We start from the raw sequence: 23,658 nt of genomic DNA on the forward strand, positions 1-23,658 counted from the left end.
ATGTTCAGATAAATGGATTTTACAGATGATTGCTTCAATTGCCCGTTTAATTTTATTTCCAGAGATAAAAGTGTGCAAAACTTTTCCCTACTCATGTTGTTTTTGAAATGAGATGACATAGCACCTGCTATACGAAGCCACATTTCATATGGCTCAATGACTAGACTGCCTGCCTTTTGTAATTAATGGTTGGAATTGTTAATAAATAAGAAAATGTGTTCCCATGGATTTCTTAACTTATTTTGTAGCCCCTCTAACATATATAGTAAGTATTTCAGAATAATACTTTGTCCTTACCTTTTCTTGATTGTGTGCTCTATTTCCATTGAGTTAATCGTATTTCAGAATAATACTTTGTCCTTACCTTTTCTTGATTGTGTGCTCTATTTCCATTGAGTTAATCTTACTGGAAAGTTTAGTGAAATTATAATGAAAACACCTTGATAATCCACTGTGTTTCAGTTATATATATTAACTGGATTTACTGCTTAGCCAAGATGATCACAAGTTAGTCTGAAATATTTTGTCCAGTCATGAACTTAGATTTGTGGGTTTGTCCTGGGAAACATTTGAAAGGATGGCATCTTAGTTGTTTACCTGTGCAACCTCACTGCTATTAGTAATACATGCTGGGATGCCTTGTAACATGATGTGTGTGTGTGGGAAGGTAAGTCGGGGTGACTCAGTCTCACTCTTTCCAGAAACTGAGCCTTGACAAAGTCATGTATGATGGGAAGTGTATTCTGGGAGGAGGTAGGATGGGGGAGCCTTGATGCTGAAGGTGATGGATAGCTCCACCTCCCTTCAGCCAGCCTAAAGAACATTGTCAATGCTGTTTAGTCTGTCCTTCGCTTTCAGAGTGGATAGCAAGAGGGAATAAAGCTGCAAGAGCATTTCAAAGGAGAAAGTTAACATTTTGGAAAGGAGAACTGATGTAAAACCGTGCTGTTACCTCAGTCTAGGGTGGGTCCCTCAGATCAAGAACAGTGTCAAGAACAGGGCTTTTTAAAGCCCTGGAAAGCAAGAGTGAGTGCATGGTTTAAAAGACAGAAAAACAAAATTCTAGGAAGAATAGTTGGTGGAAGGGATTGTGTGAAAGACAGCAGAGAGGTTTTATGATGATGGCCATTCTGACTGGTGTGAAGTGATATCTCATTGCAGTTATGATTTGTATTTCTCTAATAATTAGCAGTGTTGAACATCTTTTCGTGTGCCTCTTGGCCATCTGTATGTCTTGTCTGGAGAAATATGTATACATTGGGAACTCGGCTCAATGTTATGTGACATTTGAGTAGAGCTCAGTGAGCCTGGATAGGAGGGGAATTTGGAGGAGAGTGGATACATGTCATGTATGGCTGAGTCGCTTTGCTGTGCGCCTGCAGCTATCATAACATTGTTACTTGGCTATACACCCAATATAAAGTAAAAAGTTAAAAAAAAGAAGAAAAGACAGCAGAAGGGAGGGTAGAGAGAGGAGAGAAAAGAGAAAGAACTTGGCCAGTATGAAGAGGATGTGGGCCACATGGCCTGACCACCTTGGTGCCACGGCTGTGGCTAAAGTCGGAGGTAGGAGGAAGACACTTCCCTCACTTGCCAGATAGTCAGAGACAAGCAGGCAGGCACTCTGCATTTGCTTTCTAAAGGACTGTGATACAGGCCCAGTGGAAATTCATGTGCCTGTAGCAAAAACTTGGCGAAACACACTTGTCATTCAGGCATTTCCACATTTCCAGCTTGTTTCAAATTGTTGCCAGCCCGGTTTTGTGCTCTTCAAAGCCTTCCCCAGAGAAACAGGTGGTTTCAAGTGCCCAGCTTTGCGTTGTCCACTTTGAGCTTGCACACAAAGTAAGATGAAAAGTAAAAATAGATTTATCAAATTCTTAACTAGTTGAACCTTTGAAGAATTCTCATTGGAAACAAGGAAGTTTTATATTCTATGTGTGATGGCGTGTTAATACTTACAAGTTCCCTGGCCTAAGAATGATGTGAATTGCTAAAAACAAAACAATAGGAGAAAAAATTTTAGTAATTGACATTTCAACAAAGGATTTTAAATGTGTATGACTTCAGTGTTTGCCTTTTAACCTCAGCACTCCACACCTCCAAGTGCATACGGGTCAGTCAAAGCATACACTAACTTTGATGCTGAGCGGGATGCTCTGAACATTGAAACAGCCATCAAGACCAAAGGTAAGCCATGTGTTTATCCTCTTGTCAGACTCTCATAAAAATGTTATCAGTCTCTGTCTTTCATCTTCATACATAGGTCATTTGAAATTGTCATCGAGCTTTAATGAAGTGATCCAAACCTACCCCATCCCATCCTTCCCTTCTTCCTTCCACCTTCCTCCCTCCCTCCCCCCCTAGGAGAGAAGAAGAGGATTTAAAGCATGAGAAATTAACCGAATGGCATAGTGACATGGAAATAGGCTTATATCTCCGGGCCAGGAGGCCTGATCCCCTGAGTGTGTGCTTTGGGCTCAGAGGCTTCAGCCTCTGAGGAAGGAATTGGAAGAATTGGAATTGGAAGGAAGAAATTGGTCATGGTGATCCCTAAGGGCCTCTTTTTGGTCCTAAGTCCCCTTGAATTTCATCACTTTTGTTGGAAAATTGCTGGGTACATTTTGCTGCTTTGCTCTTAGATTGATCTAATGAGCAAAAAATCCAGGCTTTTTTTTTTTTTTTAAACTCCACGAGTTTTGTCACTCCTTAGGCCTGGAGCTCAGATTTAAAGAGCTGTCTGTATGACTGGATGACTGTATTTCCTAGAGTTCCAGGATGAGTAAGAGAGGACCAGGAGGCATAAAAGCTTCCGTTCTGAAATAAAGCAGATAAAGCATTTTGCAGGTAGAGTTGAGCAAGGACCTGTTCAGGTCATCATGCTGTTTTCTGTGTCTACAAAAGCCTGTGACCAGACTTTCAGGTTTCTGTTGATAAAGCATGTACCTCTGGGGTTGCTCCATCCCTGGATCCCTGGACACACTGCGATGATTGTGGTGATGCTTGTGATTCACCACACTCTTTCCCCACTTTGGACAAAGCACTTCTTTACATGCAAAGCTTGTGAGACATAGATGTGATCCAGCAGCTATTCTGACTGCTGGTTCATCCCCTGTTCACGAGCCGCAGGACTTTAGGATGATGGAATGTTTTTGCTTGTTGACACACCCCAACAGTTCACATACAGGTCACTGCAGATTGGGGACCTCAGTCAGGGTAACCTGGGGGCCTAAAACTGGGATAACCATATGTCCACGTTTTGCCTTCATATTTACTGATTGTGCCCCCTTGCACCCTCAGAACTGCTGTATTTTGCAGGATAAATTGCATAGTCACCTTTCCTAAAACCCTTGGAAAAACTGAATACTGTGTTTCCAGGGGTAAGAAGGAATGTAGAAAGATCCTTTAGGTCCTGTGGTTCTGATGCGACATACGCTTGCATCATCAGCCTCAAAGCAACCTTAGTTTCCATGAGGACACTGTGGGCACATCTGGCCTGGCCAACTAACTAACCTTCAAAAAGCCATCTCTTTTGGTGCTTTTAAATGACCGTACTTGTCAAAGGCCAGGCTGGGAAGTCAGGAAGTCACTGATCAGAAAGTGAAACTAAAATCTGCAGGTATTATCTCCCTGCAGTCAGTTCTACTTGGTGGAACCTGGTGGATGAGAGCATATGTGTTTGTGGTTTCAAATCTTAGCTCTGCCGCTAATTTACTAACTACAGACTCTGGGAAAACATTTAGCTTCCTTAAGCCTGAACTTCCTTACTATAAAGGGGGAGCTAATAAAAGTTCCCACCTCACAGGGTTGTTGTGAAGTATGAGGCACGTAGCGTGGTGCCTGCCATATAGACAACTCAGAGTATGTTACCTTAACACACACACACAGTCCGCTCTCCTATAAACTCACCCCGTCTCACTATTTGGATGTGCCTATATTCCTAGGGTTTCCCAACAAGCCATTGTAGAGATACAATCGAAGTTTTAACAGCTCACTCATCTGACAAAGATGGTGCCTTTTACAAGCTTGAGACAAAGGCTGCTTTTATCCCTGCATGAGAAAGCTTTTAGTGCACTGGAATGTAAAGATTGCACAAGTGAACTCTGGTAACAGCTGAAACTCCCAGGGTAATAAAAATACCTTCAGGTCCTTTCTGAGTTAGAAAAATACTCAAGTTTCTAAGCAGAAACGTCTGGAGAGCTAAGATTTGGATTCCTACATTCCAGTTTGGTCAAATGCAGCTGACATCACCCGTTATCAGGGTTGCAGGAGCTCCTTACTGAGTGCTGCTCATTATGGGCTGGCATGGCACCTAGCCCTTCAGGACCATTATTCCTAGGTGAACTTTGGATTAATCCTCTTATACTAGGTGCTGTCATCCCCAGTTTATGGAGGACACAACTGAGGATTAGCATGCTCCAGGTCTCTTGACTGTGGTTCAGACTGGGATTTGAATGTGATTCGGTCCAGCCCCAGGGCTGTGTTCTCACGTACCCTAATGTTACGCCACCCGCTTGGCAGGACCAGACTTCCTACTTGGCCATGAGTTGTGTTCAGGCATGAGACCATTTTCCGTCTGTGATCTTAGAGATATCAGATATATGTCGTATTTGCAGGTCCAGCTTTTGGTCCCCTGTCGTCGTCTTTCCCAAACTTAATGCCCAGTGAGTCCCACTTAGGACTGCTTTTTATTTACTTATTTTTGGTGCCTAGTGGTTTTAAAGAGTAACTGAATTTTCTTAAATCTGTTGACCCTTTAAAATAGTTTCTAAAATAAATAAATAAATAAAATAAAATAGTTTCTAGGTTGTTGGTGTATTTAGAACCTTAAATTCTTCTAGGACACTCTTGAGAGGAAAGACTGATACCCATTCAGAGCTCAGTGATGTAGCAAAGATGTTATTGTCAGTATTGGTCATGATGGTGACAAAACCCAGGTCTCTCTTCTGGCTGGGGAGTGACTTAGTAAATTATGATAGCTCTCTATAGAATATCTGTAGAATGTCACCACAATATGAAAAGTAAAGTTCATTAACAGTTGTTTTACATTGCTGTTGAGATAAAATTCACATCTCATACAGTTCACCTATAGAAAATGTACAATTCAATGTTTGTTTTTTTTCCTAGTATATTCACAGACTTGTGCAACCATCCTTGCAATCAATTTTGCAACACTCATTTTAACATAAATTTCACCTTAGATTTGTCAGTTGCATAAAAAATGGACATGAAATAGTAAATACAGGGAATTCCCTGGTGGTTCACTGGTTAGGATTCCATGCTTCTGCTTCAGGGGCTTGTTCAACCCCTGAAGTTCAACTCCTGGTCAGGGAACTAAGATCTCACAAGACTCACAGTTAAGCTCCCTCTCCCCAAAATAGTATATACAGTGTGATCACACCACAACAATTTTTTTTATGTCAGAAAGAAGAAATAAGGCGTTATTCTGTGTGTGTGTGTATATATAATTCAATATATTCTGTATTTTCCAATTTCTCTATGATGACATATATTACCTTTGTAACGGGAAGCAATAAACCAAATTAAAAACAAATGAAGTTATTGCAATTGACTCCTGAACATCATGGGTTTGAACTACACTTACATGGATATTTTTCAATAGTAAGTACTACACAATCAGAGGTTGGTTAGATACATGGGTGTGAAATCAGTTATGTGGAGGGTTGACTATAAGTTATATGTGGATTTTCCACTGTGGGGAGGGTCAGCATCCTAAATCCCTGAGTTGTTCAAGGGTCAGCTATAGTTGAGAAAGTCACATCCTTTTTTGTTTTTTTTCTCCTCCTTCTTGATCTTTTTAGATATTAACACTACTTTTTTTTTTTTAAATGAGCTAATTAAGATCTTACCTTCCCTTTTAGAATGCCTTTCACTTTAAATGTAATTAAAAGCTTGTGCCACGCCTTACCCAGCTTCCACCTCAAATCCTTTTCCAGAACACAGTGCAAATTAATTGGTGCTTCCTTGATAGCAAAGGAAACAAAGGGTAAACCTCAAATGCTGATACAAACAAAAGCCAAAGGACCATGGAAAGGTGACTGTCTGTGGCCTCCCTCTCAGATGGTATAGCCCAGGTGTGTGTGCATACTTGTGTGTGTGTGTGTGTGTGTGTGTGTGTGTGTGTGTGTGTGTGCGTGTGTGTGTCAGATGTAGAGCTTGCTGGGCATTACTTGTACTGCTAACATACATCGACCGTCCTGTGGTCTGAGTGGTCTAAGGAAGAAGGGCTGCGAGCTGGTCACCTGTGGCTGAGGGTTTCTCACTGCTGTTAAACACGAGAACTGTGAACTGGGGCAAGCCTGCAGTGGGGAGGGTGAGGAGGGGCAGGCCTGGCTGAGATCTGTAGGGTGGGACTGCATAGACTGGTCAGAAGGCCTCGAAGTAGCTCTCATCCCTCCCTTCCCCTCTGCCCTTACAATCTCTCATCTGGGCTGCGAGGGCATCTGTCTTTATTTCTAAAGAGCCTCCTTGCCTCATTCATGACAGATTCTCTGTCTAGCCTCATCTCCAGGCTACTTCATGCCCTGCATAGAGCCTTTGCTCTCTCAGGAGCATGCAGCCCTCCTCTAGTGGGAGTGTTATCCCACTTCTATCATCTGGGCAGTTCCCATTTCTCTCTCTCTCTCTCGGAAAACTTTTTTTGGCCATGCCACGTGGCATGTGGGATCTTAGTTCCCCAACCAGGAATTGAACCTTCCTACCCACCACCCCCTGATTTGAATCACGGAGTCTTAACTACTAGACCAACAGTGAAGTCCCCCCACTCATCTCTTGACTTGAGCCAATGCACAAGCCTCTTCTCCAAGCTTTCTCTTAGCAGGAAGGCAGAATCAATTATTCCTTGACTGTGTCTTGTAATACTTTTCGTCTCATTTATAGCTCTTGTCACATTGTATTAAAGTTATTTATCTACGGATTTGTCTCCTCATGCCAGCATGTGAGCTCACTGAGGGTGAGGGCTTCACTTCATTAACCTTTTCTAACACCCAGGCCACTGGGATCATGTGAGAACGTACATATTTAACCTGAATAGTAGTGAAAATGCACACAGATACCAGAGCTTAAAGGTGAGTGTGGACACGTGGCTGGCAAGATAAGGCAGCAAAAGACAGATCCGGAATCTGGACCATATCCACAAAGGATTAACAGTCCCCTAGAGAGGTTTGATCCTTTTTTCCAAAGTGAATTTTGCTCATGCCTTGGAAGTCTGCTTTGTTTCTGGTTTTAAGGGGTCTCAGTAGTCTGTGTATCTCACCTCAACCAAATGCATGATTGTTTTGTGTATGTTCTGGCTTGAGGTAGACTCTGCAATTACTTACCTCAATTAATGTCTAGTTAGAAACTGAATAAAGTCGTGCAAAAGTAGTAATATTGCTTAATTAACAAGAGGTTGCTGAGACTTAAATCTGTAGGAGTCTCTTGGTCTAGATTGGCCTTGGGTTAAATATATACTGTGGAGTGTACAACACAGCTGTGAGTGGTTTACCATATGGGTCCAAATAACTAGAAAGGAAAGTCAGCTAAATTAGAAAAGGATGAATCTAGACTCCATAAAATAGATTGTAATTAGAAGCAGCACAACCCGAGAGTTAGAGTAAGTGCCAATAAATTGGTACAGCTTTGGTCTCTCTTTCTCTGGAAGGGGAGGGTAATGAGTTGCCCTATTATCATTGCCAGTTTTGATTTTAGCTGTATTTGTGTTCTCCGGAAGGGTTGCAGTAGCGGGTGTTTTTCCCCCACTTCTTATTAGCACAAGTATAGAAGCATAAATGCTGCAAGTTTTTGCACTTTTTTTTTTTCGTATACTTTTAAAATGGAACTGCTTAAGTTTTCCAGCATGGCTAGAAGACTAACATCCCATGGCAGTGGGAAGCAAGCCAGGATGTGTGTTTTGCGTTTCATCTGCATACCTGTAGGTATATTCATTCAGTTGAGACGGCGATTAGGAATATATTTTCTTGAATATGCTGGGAGGCAGATTGGCTGGGAAAAGTAGCCTCTCTCCTCTGGGAGGGGCTTTGGAGGTGGGGGCCCAAACTAAGAACCCCCAAGTTTGAGTGCGAGCCAGCTTGTGGGAAAGACCTTTGTGACTCACGTAGCCCGGGGCCTTCTCACCATCCTGGGAGTTGAACAGAAGGGAACACAACCTTCCCGTTGAAGACTTTCTCTTTGTGTTCAAGTTTACTCTAGACTGAGTTCTCATCTTACAGCACTGCTGGGAACAGTGACCAGTGCTGAGTCATAGCCACCTTTATTCCGGGCACAGATTTTCTGATTTTCCTCAAGAAGATCATTGTCTACTCAGGTATGTAGAGGCCACACTCAAGCTAAGGAGCCTGTGAAACCTGGGTAAAGGATTCCATGGTGCCTTTCTCATTGTAGGCCTTGGCTGTTGTCGCCTGCCTCTCAGTTCTTTCTTTTGTGAAAAACCCTTACCTCTTGTCCATTGAGGAAACCAAATAGCAGTGACACCCAGGGACCATGGAAGTCACTGCGTTCTTATCTGGTGTCTGCAGTGCTGGGGCAATAAATAGTAACTTCTCTGTCAGCTGAGTTCAGGGTGAGTGTGGCAGTTTCTCTTGCGTCTGTTCAGATGTTTTACTTTCTGACTCAGGAGGCTGATAGAGCGACAGGGCACAAATTGCTGCTTGCATTTTATGCACGATCCTTCATTTGCAGTTTTATTTGATTTGGATCTTGAGCAGTGGCCCTTGTGCTTTTCTGCTGGTCCTGTAGTATCGCAGAAATATAATTATGCACAGAAGGCCTACAGGGTTCTAGATTATTAAAGAATCCATGGGATTACCAAAGAGATGATGCTTAAATCCTTTCTAAGGGACTCAGCTGAGGTGAAACCAGAGCAGAGTGGAAATAGAAGAAATTTAATTTCTCAGCCAAACCTCCTCCTTCGAGGTACTTAGCTAAACTGTGCTTTCTCTGAATCAGGCCAGGTAGCACCGTGTCAGATGGTAGGAGGGTTACTTTGGGCATGGTGTGTGTGTGTGCGCGCGCACGCGTGCATGCACGTGCTTCCCTGTCCCTAAAATCACTCTTGTTGGCACTTTAGGTTCCCGCAAGAGTTATGAATGGCTATTTTCAGAAGAGGGTCTTCTAGCTCTTTCTCTTAAAAAAAACCTCAGTGAGGTTATCTCATCAGTGGCTGGGCATTGTTACTGTGTGGCAAATGTTATCTAAAGATTATTTGATGGTTGTACCTTTGTATGTTCTGAACAGTAAGTCCAGTTCTGTAGACAAATAGATGCATTACTGTCTCAGATGCTTTTTAGGAACAAGATGGAGGAGTGTCGTGTAAAAAAGCACCAAAGTATAATTTCAGAAAGGTACAAATATGACTCATTAGAGTATACAGTATACTCACGTGATACAGAATAAACACATGTCAAACATTAATTCATTGAGGTAGGGTTGGTTCAAGGGAAATTTGAGAGGCTGGTTGTTTATAAGTACTGAGAAAAGAAGGTTAGAAGAAGTTTACTGGGTTGGATACAAGACCGTTCATGAATCTGAGGGCACTGAAGCCATAATCTTGGGAACTATCCTTTCTACTGGACCAAAATCTACAAGTGAACACCTAATGCATAGAACCTGTGCTATAATCAGTGATGAGTAGCCAGTCGAGTGAGAGCAAGCCCTGGAGAAACAGTCTTGGGGGGGAGGTAGCCGCACTCAGGGGACATGTTCCCTTCCTCTTGCCTCGTGTTTTAGTTCTGGATAGTTTTCTCTAACAGGAAGCAGAACAGCCCAATGCAGCTCTTTAATCCTGGCTTGAACCCCAGCCCTGCAGATGCCTTCCTTGTGTGACCTGGGGTGAGCCCTTGCCTTGTGAGCATTGGTTTCCCCATCGGGTGCAGTAGAGGTGACCGTAACACCCCTCACACACAGACGTGGTGACAATTGCAATAGAGAGTGGTTTCTACAAAGTACCTCGTAAAATGTCTGGCACATTGTAGGTATTCAGTGAATAGTTGATACTGTTTTAATAAAACCCATGGGTCCATGGCCTTCCTCTCCCAGTGGCCTTCCTTTGACCTTGTTCCAAGGTTTGATACTGATATGCCCAGTAACCTAAGCCAAGTCCTGGTTTTTCCTCTGATCTAGATAAGGAGCAAATCTGGGCAGTTTTCCTTTATTTTCTAACCAGTCAGCCCTGCCCTGAGGGCCTCCTGAGTCCTTTATCAAGCAGAATGAAATCTATTTTCTCTGTGCAACCATTGTGTCTTGGCAGATGTGAGTCAGCATCCTGTTCAGAATGACCTCTTGGTTCCTTGCCATGGTCAGTAAGGATACGCATTTTCCATGGAATGCCACGTGTGGAGCAGGCCTGGGGTTTTTACCCCAGAGAGGAGGAGACTCCAGGAGGCCCATTTTGTGGGTTTGGATTCAGCCATTATTTTAGACTGCAAGTGTTCTTTGTTTTAAGACCATGACTGATGGTTTAGGAGACCCACGACCCCTGAGTTTTCTGTGTGAACCCTGCTGTCACTGGTGCCTTCCCACGGTGTCACTTGCCAGAACTGTGGCTTCAGGTGACTGACACTTAGATCAGGGACTGATTTTCCAGATGCCCTAGCTCAGAGTGGACTATTTTTATAGTTAGCTGAGAAGATTGGCCGGCCATTTTCATTCAAGGAATAAATGCTTAAAAACTTCTGTGCTGTTTTCTCTCGGGGCCAAATAAATGTGTGTCTTAGATCCTCACCAGTCTTAAAAATTTTAACTTCTATTAGTGCTGAAAAGACATTTGATGTCCGTTGACAGAGGACTGGATCAAGTAGATGTGGTACACATATATGATAGGATATTACTCAGTCATAAAAAAGAATGAAATAATGCCATTTGTGGCATCAATGATGGACCTAGAGATTATCATACTAAGTAAAGTAAGTCAGAGAAGGACAAATATCATGTGATATCACTTAAATGTGGAATCTAAAAGTATGATACAAATGAATTTATTTGTAAAACAGACTAACAGATTTCAAAAATAAACTTATATTTAGCAAAGGGGAAAGGTTGGAGGGAGGGATAAATTAGGAGGCTAGGATTAACATATACCCACTACTATACATAAAATAGATAACCAAGAAGGACCTACTGTGTAGCACAGGGAACTCAATTCTGTAATAACCTCTATGGGAAAAGAATCTGAAAAAGAGTAGATAGATGTACATGTATAATGGGATCTCTTTGCTATACATTGAAACTAGCGCAACATTGTAAGTCGCCTATATTCCAATATAAAATAAAAATTAAATTGAAAAAACATTTTAAAGAAATCTGTTTTAATCACAGAATTTACTGTGTTTGCACCCACGTTCTGTGGGATCGCCTATCCGTGTGACTGTTTCCCAGGGTGAGGCTTTGCTCACATTACTTTGTGACCGTCCATATCCAACACAAGAGGAATGGGAAGAGGAAAGAGGCGTTATTCAACTTTGTTGTTTTCTTTATGCTTTTGCTTCACTCACACAGTTTATTTTTGAGCTGGGCTTCTTCTCTCGGCAAACACTTCCCTTCACACAGGCACAAAAGAGAGATCCAGAGTGGCAGAGGCACCCGCGCCGGGATTAACTTTGTTCAGTGTAGAGGTTTCCTGGAGTGCTGGTACTCGCTGTGTATTTTTTGACGGTGATTGTGCTGTCATAGGCAGCTGAGTGTTCGGCCATCATCCTTCAGCTGCATCCTGGGCAGAAGTGATGAGTCACCGGATGACCCTTGCAGCTTCAACCTGGACTGAACCATTTTCCGCAGGAATTACCATCTTACCAATTACGATAGCAGGTCCGAGAGGAAGCAGCGGTGTTCTGAAGATAAGATGATTAAATCCCAGTGGCAGATGTTTGCATTCTGCTGTTCCAACATACGATATGCCTTAAGTGGTTTTGACTCAACCATTGATCCTAGACCCTGTGATTTTTTTTCCTCTTTCTAGTTCAATTTGAAACTTGAAGACAAAGGTAGGGGAGAAACAGCTGATGTAGGTGAGGGTCTCAGAAGGAGGAGGGGCTTCCACTGGTAGACAATTTTCAGTTGTCTACAGTTGCTGGTATTAGCATTTGTGTAATGTATCAGATCCTTCACTGGTCAGGGGTCCCAGCATGCTCAATACTGCATCACAGCAGGCTGTTTGCGTGATAAATAATTTAGGTAAAATACACTGAGATGCCTTCAGGCTATAGCTGTTGCTGTCTCCCAGGTGAGATTCAGGTTAACCACCCAGGCTCTTTATGGGGAGTTCGAGTACTTGGATTGGATTCTGACTGTTGGCTAAACGCTAAGCTGCTGTGAATAGAAAGTTTCATTGTTTGATTGCTAAGAGAGGTTTCATTGATCAAGAGCATGGGGCTGCACTGAAGTTTGTGAAGTGAACTTTCTTCAGGTGTTATTTCTTACCTGGGGTTTTGAACAAAGGTAAGCATTTCTTTCCCTAAGATTGTAGCTGACCCTGCACCTCACAGAAGCAGTTGGTCAGTTCAGTCAATTCAGTTCAGTTCATTCGCTCAGTCATGTCAGACTCTTTGCAACCCCATGGACTGCAGCACGTCAGGCCTTCCTGTCCATCACCAACTCCCAGAGTTTACTCAAACTCATGTCCATCGAGTAGGTGATGCCATCCAACCATCTCATCCTCTGTCACCCCCTTCTCCTCCTGCCTTCAATCTTTCCCAGCATCAGGGTCTTCAATGAGTCAGTTCTTCGCATCAGGTGGCCGAAGTATTGGAGTTTCAGCTTCAACATCAGTCCTTCCAGTGAATATTCAGGACTGATTTCCTTCAGGATGGACTGGTTGGATCTCCTTGCAGTTCAAGGGACTCTCAAGAGTCTTCTCCAACACACAGTTCAAAAGCATAAATTCTTCAGCGCTCACCTTTCTTTATAGTCCAACTCTCATATCCATACCTGACTACTGGAAAAACCATAACCTTGACTAGAGGGACCTTTGTTGGCAAAGTAATGTCTCTGCTTTCTAATATGTTGTCTAGGTTGGTCATAACTTTTCTTCCAAGGAGTAAGCTTCTTTTAATTTCATGGCTGCAGTCACCATCTGCAGTGATTTGGGAGCCCCCAAAATTAAAGTCTTTCACTGTTTCCACTGTTTTCCCATCTATTTGCTATGAAGTGATGGGACCAGATGCCATGATCTTAGTTTTCTGAATGCTGAGCTTTAAGCCAACTTTTTCACTCTCCTCTTTCACTTTCCTCAAGAGGCTCTTTAGTTCTTCTTCATTTTCTGCCATAAGGGTAGTGTTATCTGCATATCTGAGGTTATTGATGTGCAAAAAGAACACTCAGTTGTGGGTGTAACTGTTGATGGAAGCAATGTCCGATGTTGTAAAGAGCAGAATTGCATAGGAACCTGGAATGTTAGGTCCATGAATCAAGGTAAATTGGAAGTGGTCAAACAGGAGATGGCAGGAGTGAACATTGACATTTTAGGGATCAGTGAACTAAAATAGACTAGAATGGACAAATTTAACTCCGATGACCATTGTGTCTACTACTGTGGGCAAGAATCCCTTAGAAAAAATGAAGTAGCCCTCATAGTTAACAAAAGAGTCCAAAATACAGTACTTGGATGCAATCTCAAAAACGACAGAATGATTTCTGTTCATCTCCAAGGCAAACCATTCAATATCACGGTAATCCAAGTCTATGCCCCAACCACTAATTCTGAAGAAGCTGAAATTGAACGGTTCTATGAAGACCTACAAGACCTTCTAGAACTAACACCCCCAAAAGATGTCCTTTTCATTATAGGGGACTGGAATGCAAAAGTAGGAAGTCAGGAAACACCTGGAGTAACAGGCAAATTTGGCCTTGGAGTACAGAATGAAGCAGGGCAAAGGCTAATAAAGTTTTGCCAAGAGAACACACTGGTCATAGCAAACACCCTCTTCCAACAACACAAGAAAAAAAAAAACAAATAACACCACCACAAGAGAGGACTAGACCTGGACATCACCAGATGGTCAACACCAAAATCAGATTGATTATATTCTTTGCAGCCAGAGATGAAGAAGGTGTATACAGTCAGCAAAAACAAGACTGAGAGCTGACTGTGGCTTAGATCATAAACTCCTTATTGCCAAATTCAGACTTAAACTGAAGAAAGTAGGGGAAACCACTAGACCATTCAGATATGACCTAAATCAAATCCCTTACAATTATACAGTGGAAGTGAGAAACAGATTTAAGGGACTAGATTTGATAGACAGGGTGCCTGATGAACTATGAATGGAGGTTTGTGACATTGTAGAGGAGACAGGGATCAAGACCATCCCCAAGAAAAAGAAATCCAAAAAAGCAAAACGGCTGTCTGAAGAGGCCTTATAAGTAGCTGAGAAAAAAAGAGAAGTGAAAAGCAAAGGAGAAAAGGAAAGAAATACCCATTTGAATGCAGAGTTCCAAAGAATAGCAGGGAGAGATAAGAAAACCTTCCTCAGTGATCAATATAGAGGAAAACAATAGAATGGGGAAGACTAGAGATCTCTTCAACAAAATTAGAGATCACAAGGGAATTTCTCATGCAAAGATGGGCTCAGTAAAGAACAGAAATGGTATGAAGCAGTTGGTAGAAGCAATTTAATATCACAGCCTTTCCAATCCCTACCCATGCTTTTCCACCTCTAGTGGTGATTCTCCAAGAATCACCAGTGAGCTGGTTGACATGGTGCTTCCCAGGTCCCGTGTCCCCAACTGTCTGTAATCAGATCTCAGGATGGGGCCCAGGGTGTTGTGTGTTTAAAACGAGCTTCACATGATTCTCATTCAGGTGGGCTCAGGACCTTGTATTTGTTTCTGACACGAACACAACCTTGTATTTGTTTCCAGGGGAGAATAATTGTTTATGAGTCAGTATTCTTGGCCTGCATTCAGGTCAGCAACCCCAAATTGGTTTCAGGACATATTAGAGTTGAGGTTAGAGAATATAATTGTATTTTGTTATTTCCCAGCATTTTCAGATTTGGGTAAGAAAGCTAAAAAAAATAAAATAAGCAAGCAGTTTTTCTAGTATAAAGTTAGAGCTGTAGAATGTTGAGAGAGAGCAGCTGTGAACACACCTGTGCGGGTAGCCATGCATACCCACATGCCCAGACACACCCCAAAGCAGTCCCGTAGCCTTAATGAGTCTGTGAGGAAATCTGTCAGGCTTGTACCTAATTGAGACTAAATGTAGGTTCAAGTTCAATTTTATGTGTTAGTGTTTTGTGGAAGCAGCACTGGAGGTCGTGGTTCAAATCCCTTCTCATGCAGATGTAGAGACCGGGACCCCAGGAGGGCAGACGTTTCCCTGGGTCACAGTAGCTGAAGCCGCAGCTTCCCCACCTGTAAACTAGGAAGGGAAAGAACCACCCTGCCACGGTGTTGTTGTGAAGGTTACGTAAGATGGTTTGCGTTAGGATGCTTTAGAAAGCAAAGAGAATGATGCAGATACAGTTCCTGACTGTCACGCATATCATGTTTTATTCTAACTAAACTATTTAGAACCACACTAGGAGTCTCGTGAGGTGAAACCACTAGTTGACTCTAAATCAGTGGTTTTATGCCTTTCACTGTATGTTTTTTAAAAAATACCCTTTTTATACTCATCATGGTGAATTTGGAAACTCTAGATAATTGAAAGGATGAAAACTTGAAATTATCTATCCTACCACTCAGATGATCACTATTACAATTGAACACAACACTGTAAATCAGCTATACTCTAATAGAAATTTTAAAAAATTTATTTTTGGTTTAAAGAGGTTTTTATGTTTTCTTACACACGACCATTCATTTTACAAAAATCAGGTTAGATTAAGCATACTGTTTTGCAACCCATTTTTTTCCTTAACAGTATATTGTGAACATTTTTTCATGTCAGTTAATACTTAATATCATCATTTAAAATGTCTATATAGTACCCCATTATATGAACAAAAACATTTATTTAATCAGTTATTAGATATTTCCCTGTTTATTTATTATATGCTGTGCTGAAATAAACATCTTTGAAATAATTTCATATTCAGCAGTTGGGTTTCTACACTGACATTGGCTAAAGGTATAAATGCAGTTAAGGTAACTGACTAATACTGGTATGTTGTTTAGTTGCTAAGTTGCATCCTAACTTTTGCTACCCTGTGGACTACAGCCCCCCAGGCTCCTCTGTCCTTGGGATTTCCCAGGCAGGAATGGCAACCAGAGTGGGTTGCCCTTTCCTTCTCCAGGGCATCTTCCTGACACAGGAATAGGACCCATGCCTCCTGTATTGGCAGGCAGATTCTTTATTGCTGAGCCACCTGGGAAGCCCTAACATGGGCATAAAATTACTTAAAAATGAGTATATAAATACAAAAATAAATCTTATTTATTTTTATACCCAGAAATTCTAACTTTCTGCTTTTGATCTTTCTAAGACACTTGAGAGTTTAGAGTATCTTCTCTGTCAGTCTGCTCATGACCTCTGCCTCAGAGCATGACAGTTCTGACCTTGGCAACTCCTGATTTCCTTGAGGCCAGGCTGTTTGCAATTTATGTATGACCCTGTAGGCTTAACCACTGTGCTCTCTCTCACTCAGAAATTACCTATCCTATTATGGCAAAGGCTCTTCCTTTTGTTAAACAAAGTTCATCATCAGTCAGGAGAGAGACCTTTCACTTTCTGAATTTTTTAAATTGTGCTTTCTTCAGTTAAATGGCATGTTAGGAGTATTTCTGATGTAAAATTGGAAACTTTCAGATACCAGAAGGCATTGCTTATCTTTGTAAATACACATGTTTCAATTAAAATAGGTACTAAAATATTTTGGTGGCACTTCAAAGCTCCCAATTTAGATTTAATTTAGATTAAAACACTTACTCTTTTTAATAAAGTTATAAAATTGATTATTAAAATTGCCTATTGAAGATTAAAAGCAGTGGAACGTTTATTTTCCTTACAAAACAATTTAGTCTTCTGTAAGTAGGATTGTATTAATCAATTACGCTATTAAAATACAACTGCCATATTAAATCTGACTCATTTGTCATGACAGTTTCTATAATTATAGAAATTATACCTAACTCTTATATAGCCATAATCCTGCAATAAATATAAATAATTGTCTCTATTAATTCAGGTCGCAGTTACTGTCTATTAAATCCCCAGTTAAATGGCAATTCGGGGACCTTCATTTAAAATCCTTCTAAATCTTTGTTGTTCATTTGACTGCCAAAGCCCCACAAATGCACCTCCTACTGTTGATTTCAGAAAGCAATTTGTGAATAAAATAGTTCTTTTTTTTTAATACAGATATTTTAGAGGTCCAGTTGGACTTGAGGTTTGAGCCTGTCAGGAAAAAAAAGAGGATGTACATATTGGGTGGAGGGTGCTGACAGAAAAAAAGAGAACAAATCTTAATGTCTTGGTATTTCAGTTTAGAGAACAATATATATATATATCAGGTTAAAAAAAAAATGCTTAAACCCTTCTTTGTAAGCCCAAAGGACTAGAGCATATGGTTGAGTAACTCTTCACAACTTGTATCTTTGTAGGTGTGGATGAGGTCACCATCGTCAACATCCTGACCAACCGCAGCAATGAGCAGAGACAGGATATTGCCTTCGCCTACCAGAGGAGGACCAAGAAGGTACAGCAGGCTCAGAGCTGTAGGGCATTGCTTGTTGAATTTCAGTTCCTCAGCCGTTAGTTTTTCGTTTCATGAATTCTGGCTCTTACCAGCAAGCGCCTTCAGGACCCCTAGGGGATCCAAAATTTTCCCCTTACATCCTTGTAGGAGTCACAACTCACACATGTGTGGCCCCTGGGGTGCTTGGAGCTCATTCATAAAGACCACAGCCTCTTCCAAGCCAGAGCATGTAGAGGCAACAGTTCTGGAAATAGAAATAGAAAGGCTGGGGGAAAGCAGCAGCAGGTATCGTTTACTGAATGCTTGCTTTGTGCTGGGCATGCGCTTCTCTACATGTAGCCACTCATTTCATCTTCATGAGTTCTGCTGGCTCTTGATAAAATGTTTTTAATTTAATCTTAGGACACTAACCTCTATTGAGTATTGATCCTGACATACACCTCTCATTAAGGTAAAAAAAAATATTCACTTGAGTTCTTAAGACCTTTGGAACCACCAGGATTTAGTTAGTGTAGTTTATTTGGTCTCCAGGCTATCTTCAACATGCCATGCTGCCATTGCTGAAAGGGTCTTTGGCTTTTTTCACTTGCTTGTCCACTAGCGGCTAAGGATCAGCCCAGCACTTGTTCATCCTTTATTTTGTCGCAGTGTTAGGAAATTTTATTTTTAAGGACAAGCTGCTTTATTTTTAACTTCTTGCTATTAAAAGCATTTGATTTATTCTTGGACAGTGCCGTAAGCATGGCTTCCCGCAGCTCCCGTTTTATAGTTTTCACTCATAGTCACAGTGGAGGTGAGCTGAAAGGATTCCAGAAAAGATGTTCATACACGTGGGGTGACATGACCCCCAGGGTCCAGGGAGTTGCAGGTCAAGCCCAAACCCAACCTCAAACAGTTGGAAAGGACATAAATAAGAAAGTATGTGGTTTCTTTCCTCTCATATGCAATAAAGCTGTTCTTCCACCTAGACTTCTGCTCACCTACTGTAGTGAGGCATGGAAGGGAGTGTTTATTTCTCTACTTTCCCAAAAGGATCTGTGAACTGGTAGAGCTGAGTTCAGTTGGAGCAGAAGGCCCAACTCTTTGCAGAAAATGCCTGTAATTGCTCCTTCAGCTGTTGCTCACAGGGCGTGATCTTCGAACACAGTTGGGTGTGAACACACAAGTGTACATTGAATCATAGAAGCCTGGATCTCAATTTCAGATGAGATAGATGGAGAACCAAGCTCTTACATACCCTGCTGGAGGGAAGATACTACAGAATCATGCTGGGTTTGGTGACGTCACAAGCTTTGCTGTGGGCTGGGGTCAGCTCACTGTCCTACTGATTCTTGATGTCTGTCAGCCTTGGACTCAGGAAAGTTGTCCTTATTTTAAAGTGAGATACATAAAATACTTAAGATAACTTTCTGCACACTTATTTTTGTTTTATTTTTCCCACACTGTGCGGCTTGTGGGATCTCAGTTCCCCGAACCTGTGCCCCCTCCATTGGGAGCATGGAGTCTTAACCACTGGACTTTCAGGGAAGTCCCTTGAGATACTTTCTGAAGGAAATCCTCAAAGCAGAACCGTATTGTTTGCATAATAATGGGGAAAGCCCTGTATTGTGGAGTCTTTAACAATAGGGACCAAGTCTGCCTGGGTGAGAGGCAGGCAGGGGCACAGCTAGTAGAAGTGGACAGGCGCTGTGACAGAGGATTGATTTTAATGTTTCTTTCATGTCCAAGCAGATGCCAGGTTTCTCTGTACAAGGAATGGTCGTATTTTATTTGTCAAAATTATCTGGAGTTTCTGTAGAGTGCAAAGCCCTGTGCTTGACAGTGTGAGAAGCAGGAAGTTGACCGCCCATGAGAAGTTTATTATAGAAGTGGAAGAAGTCAGTAGGTGCCCAGATGCTATTTGAGATCTGAACAGAGAACGGATGGAGGGAACACTAAATTTGGAATTACCTAACCTCAAGGTTCCAAGTTAGAAAATTGATGCTATAATTGGAAGGAGTAGCTTTGAAAGTCCCCTCCTAAGTGCTAGGTGTTACTAGGACTTGGGGAAGCCGGAGAAAGTAGGTGATGAAAGGGTTGGTCCAGACGATCTCTAAGACCCATCTCAGTCCTCGACATTTGTGAATGATTTAAGAAGATTCTCTGAAGCAGGCTGCCATCACCTCTTAGAGCCTGCATGCACCTCTAGAGGCTAAACATCATAGATGCCATGGGTGCTGCTAGAGAGCAGGGGAGGAAGAAAGAAGGGACAGAAGAAGAGGGAAAAAGGGAAAAGAAAGAACAAAAGTTACTTTAACAAGAGAGTTCGGCCATCACTCTGCTCATGGTTTGTAGGAAGTTTAATCCCTGAAGAAGCATCTGTAAAAGCCACATCGAATTGGGATATCTGTCTGCATGTGTGTTGCTGACTCAGGCCTCTGACTTGAAATCAGTCAGTGGATATTTTATGGTGACAGTGGAACCTTTAAGAAACAGTACACACACACACACACACACACACACAAACAGTACACAATGGGGAAGTTAAGAAGTGAATGGGGGGACTTTATCCTCACTACCTCTGTCAACACCATTCTAACTTGGCATGGAAAACAGGTTCTCTTAATAGGTGAAGTGTTTTGCATAGGAAAACTTCATGAGCCTACTTCCAGCCACGTGGTAGCCTCTGGTATCAACTGGAGACTTTCTGGAACCACCTCTGGCACAGTTGCACAAAGTCTTTTACAGGAAGTTGTCAGCAGGCCTCGAGGGCTCTGCCTCTCTGGCAGCTCCCTACTCTGACTGCCTCCTTCTTAGCAAGGCCCTTGACCCTGGAAAGGGCCCTGCCCTCTGTAGGCTGAATGACGGGTGAGTGTAAGCAAGTTGTGATGAAAGGCATTCACTCATAGCTTTTTGAGGCTGTGTGCTGCTCTGGTTTCATTTTATTTATGGGGGACAAGGCAAAATCAACTTGGATATCATCAGAGCAAAGTCTGATCTTCCAGTTTCTGACCTTTGGGTCTGGCCAAAGGGAATGCAGTTGAAGAATACCTTGACCCGACACCCCAGAGTTGTCAAAGAATCACAGCCTGCTTTACAAATGCAGGCCTCTATTTTTGTCTTATTAGTTTTAAAGGGACCATCGGTTAACAACCAACTTTTCCATGTTCTCGCCCGTTTTTCTGAAGGAACTTGCATCAGCACTGAAGTCAGCCTTGTCCGGCCACCTGGAGACAGTGATTTTGGGCCTATTGAAAACACCTGCTCAGTATGATGCTTCCGAGCTGAAAGCGTCCATGAAGGTAAACACGTGTAAGATGCAATCTCTGTCAAATCCGCCATTAATATTTGTGAATTACAGCTTTCTGAGTATAATTAGGTGATTTTCGGTTTTGTTGAATTCTCATTTGGAGTCATTTTGGGGGAATGAACTGAAGCTTTAAGTCTCAGGATTTGTACCAAAAATATTTCAATTACTTTTTTTAAGACTGTAAAGAAATTTCATGATGCAGAGAAGTCAGTTACCAGCTGCTACTGCTTGGCACCTGGGCAATTGGAATACCATTTGGAAAAACTACTTCCTTGATTACACTTCCTCCTTAAAAAAGATTTGTTATGACATTAAGGCAAAAGTAAAACTCGTAGCTTTTGTTAAGTGAAGCTTAACAGAAATCTGCTGATGCTTTTTTGGTTGTTTCTTCTTCTGACCTTCTCCTTGCTGGTCCCATTGTTTGATTCAAATTTTGGGCAAAATCAGAATATCACTGTGGATATTAAGGGCGATTTCAGATCATGAATGGTTCCTGTGTTTTCAAAGCACATACTACTGAGTGTTGTTTGTATTTTTGCAGTTATTTTGAACATGGATTTTAAGGTTAAAGTAGATAGTAAAAATTCTAGGTTGCAAGTGCCTCTGTATTTTATGTGTACCTGAAACATCAAGTGTTATATAAATGTAATAGATACAGAAACATAAACGCATGTTACGGCAAAACATAGAATCCTTTTCATAAGTGCCTGTGACACTTTGAATAATGTGTCACTGCCCTCTGCTGGTAAAGCTGGTTAAAGCCTCAGTATAGAGGGAAAAGCTTCAGTTCTGATGTTTCATTCTAAGTCCGAGTGTGTTTTCTGTGATGCCACCGTTTCTGAATTAATGGAGAGACAGACCTGTAAGCCTGTCACTAGCTAATGTTACAGTTCAGTTGTCATCACTTTTCCCACAGAACACTTTGAAAGGGAGGCAGCCTCCCAGCCAGGCATTTCCAGGGCCCAGAAGTTGATAGCTCAGGGCTGCTATTTGCTCTGAAATCAGTTTTCCGGCTTAAGTCTGAGCTGTGCTCAGTTTATTTGAGCAGACTTGCTCTGAGTTATCTAAGTAGGCTATGTTGTAGGGAAGGTGTAATTAAGAATAAGATGTCAACAACACTTAAAGGTCCTGCTTGATAAAAAGAACACTGAAAACACTCAGTCTTGGGACCTTTGGGACTGTGGATGAACCAGCCTCTCCTAGATTTCTTCTGACCATCATCACTTCAGATCAGTTTATCTTATTTTCTCCAAGAATTCATTTAGCTGTGATTTGTATAATTTTACTTGTATCTGTTACTAGGTATTAGTGACCTGAAACGGACCTGAAAGAGCTGTCCATCACCATTGTAACCTCTGTAACTGGGTCCAATGAAAGGTGCTTTGACTGCTGGATCTTTGACCTTGGGCCAGCTCGTCCATTAGCTATCACAGCTGAGTACCCTTCTGAAATCCATAAAGCTCCGAGTGACATTAACTGAACAATGCTTAAAAAAAATCTGTTTTGACTTCTGGCAATACCACTGGCAATATCTGCCATATGTTACAGTAGACATTGCCCTTGTGATGGGAGCTGTGGACAGTCTGTGGAGAGCTTGGGCCAAGTTTGAAATAACCAAGGTCACACTTTTAAATATAGAGAAAAAACACTGTCAGAATTTTCCTATGTTAAAATGGGCATATCAGTGATGTAAGAAAACAAATCTATGTTGCTATACCTGTTTTATATTTCAACAATGTTAAGAAATAACATTTCTTCCAATGCATGAGTTATTTTTTAGACTATATTTACATTCAAGATTGACAAACTGCCCCTTAAAATATCTGAAGATGCTTGGTAGTCTCTCTATAATATTTATATAGAATGTTGTGTAGACCTTTTGCTAAGGGAAGGAATTTTGGTTTTGCAAGCACCTCTACAAATCATGATTAAAAACTCTGGGAGAAGAGGCCTTGGCTCATAGATTAGATTGAGGAATAAAATTCAGAATTAACTATTAACCTGAGGCTTAGCTCATATTATACAAACCACTTTTTTAGGGGCATATAAACTCTAATAAGTTTAATTAATAGCTGACACACTTTTCATGTGGATAAGTAAGTTTCTTATTGTATTAACACCTTATAATTGATTTACATTTTAAACAGTTGTAATTCTGCTTAGTTCAAAGTGATATTTCCATATTCGGAAAGATGAGTATTAGAGAATCCTGATTATTAAATCTTGACTTTGATCATGAAGCCAGCTTTGAAATACATGTTTCATTGAGTCCTTTCAAGCTATCTGGCATGCCAGCTCAAAAGTGTATATATTAAATTTGAATACATCACCCATCAAATTCTCATTCCTTAATAAAGTGTTGGTGTCTAGGTTTATTTGGCACTTCATTATTTCCTTTTGCTTCTCTAAAATGCCTGAAGAGTGCATAGTAATCAAGCAAAAATGGAAGTACAAGAATGAAATTTTTAACATTAACCCAGTTTTACATTTCAAAGAGGTAAAGCTAAAAATTTTATCTTATCTATACCTTTCCCTCATAAAAGACTTATTTCAGTCTAACAATGCTGGCCGCCAACGACAGCCCAAAATCTCTATATTCCTTTATTTTAAATTAATGAGCAGAATTCTGTAATAAAGAAAATGATTTCTTGTCTATGAAAATAATGGCAGATTATTAGAGGAGTTGAAAAATAAAGAAACATAGGGAGAAGATGC

The 23,658-nt window shown here is 41.3% G+C and overlaps 1 protein-coding gene across 1 annotated transcript in view; it reads left to right on the forward strand.

The window, feature by feature from the left end:
* The window catches only part of ANXA2 (annexin A2), a 44,599-nt gene that overhangs the window by 12,428 nt on the left and 8,513 nt on the right, over positions 1 to 23,658 (forward strand). The window contains exons 3-5 of the mRNA XM_065941629.1: positions 2,091 to 2,190; positions 17,560 to 17,654; positions 20,822 to 20,935. Coding sequence (XP_065797701.1) covers positions 2,091 to 2,190; positions 17,560 to 17,654; positions 20,822 to 20,935 — 309 coding nt within the window. The remainder of the gene's footprint in view (positions 1 to 2,090; positions 2,191 to 17,559; positions 17,655 to 20,821; positions 20,936 to 23,658) is intronic.

The sequence above is a fragment of the Muntiacus reevesi genome, chromosome 7, assembly GCF_963930625.1.
Source record: "Muntiacus reevesi chromosome 7, mMunRee1.1, whole genome shotgun sequence".
NCBI classification, from domain to species: Eukaryota; Metazoa; Chordata; class Mammalia; order Artiodactyla; family Cervidae; genus Muntiacus; species Muntiacus reevesi.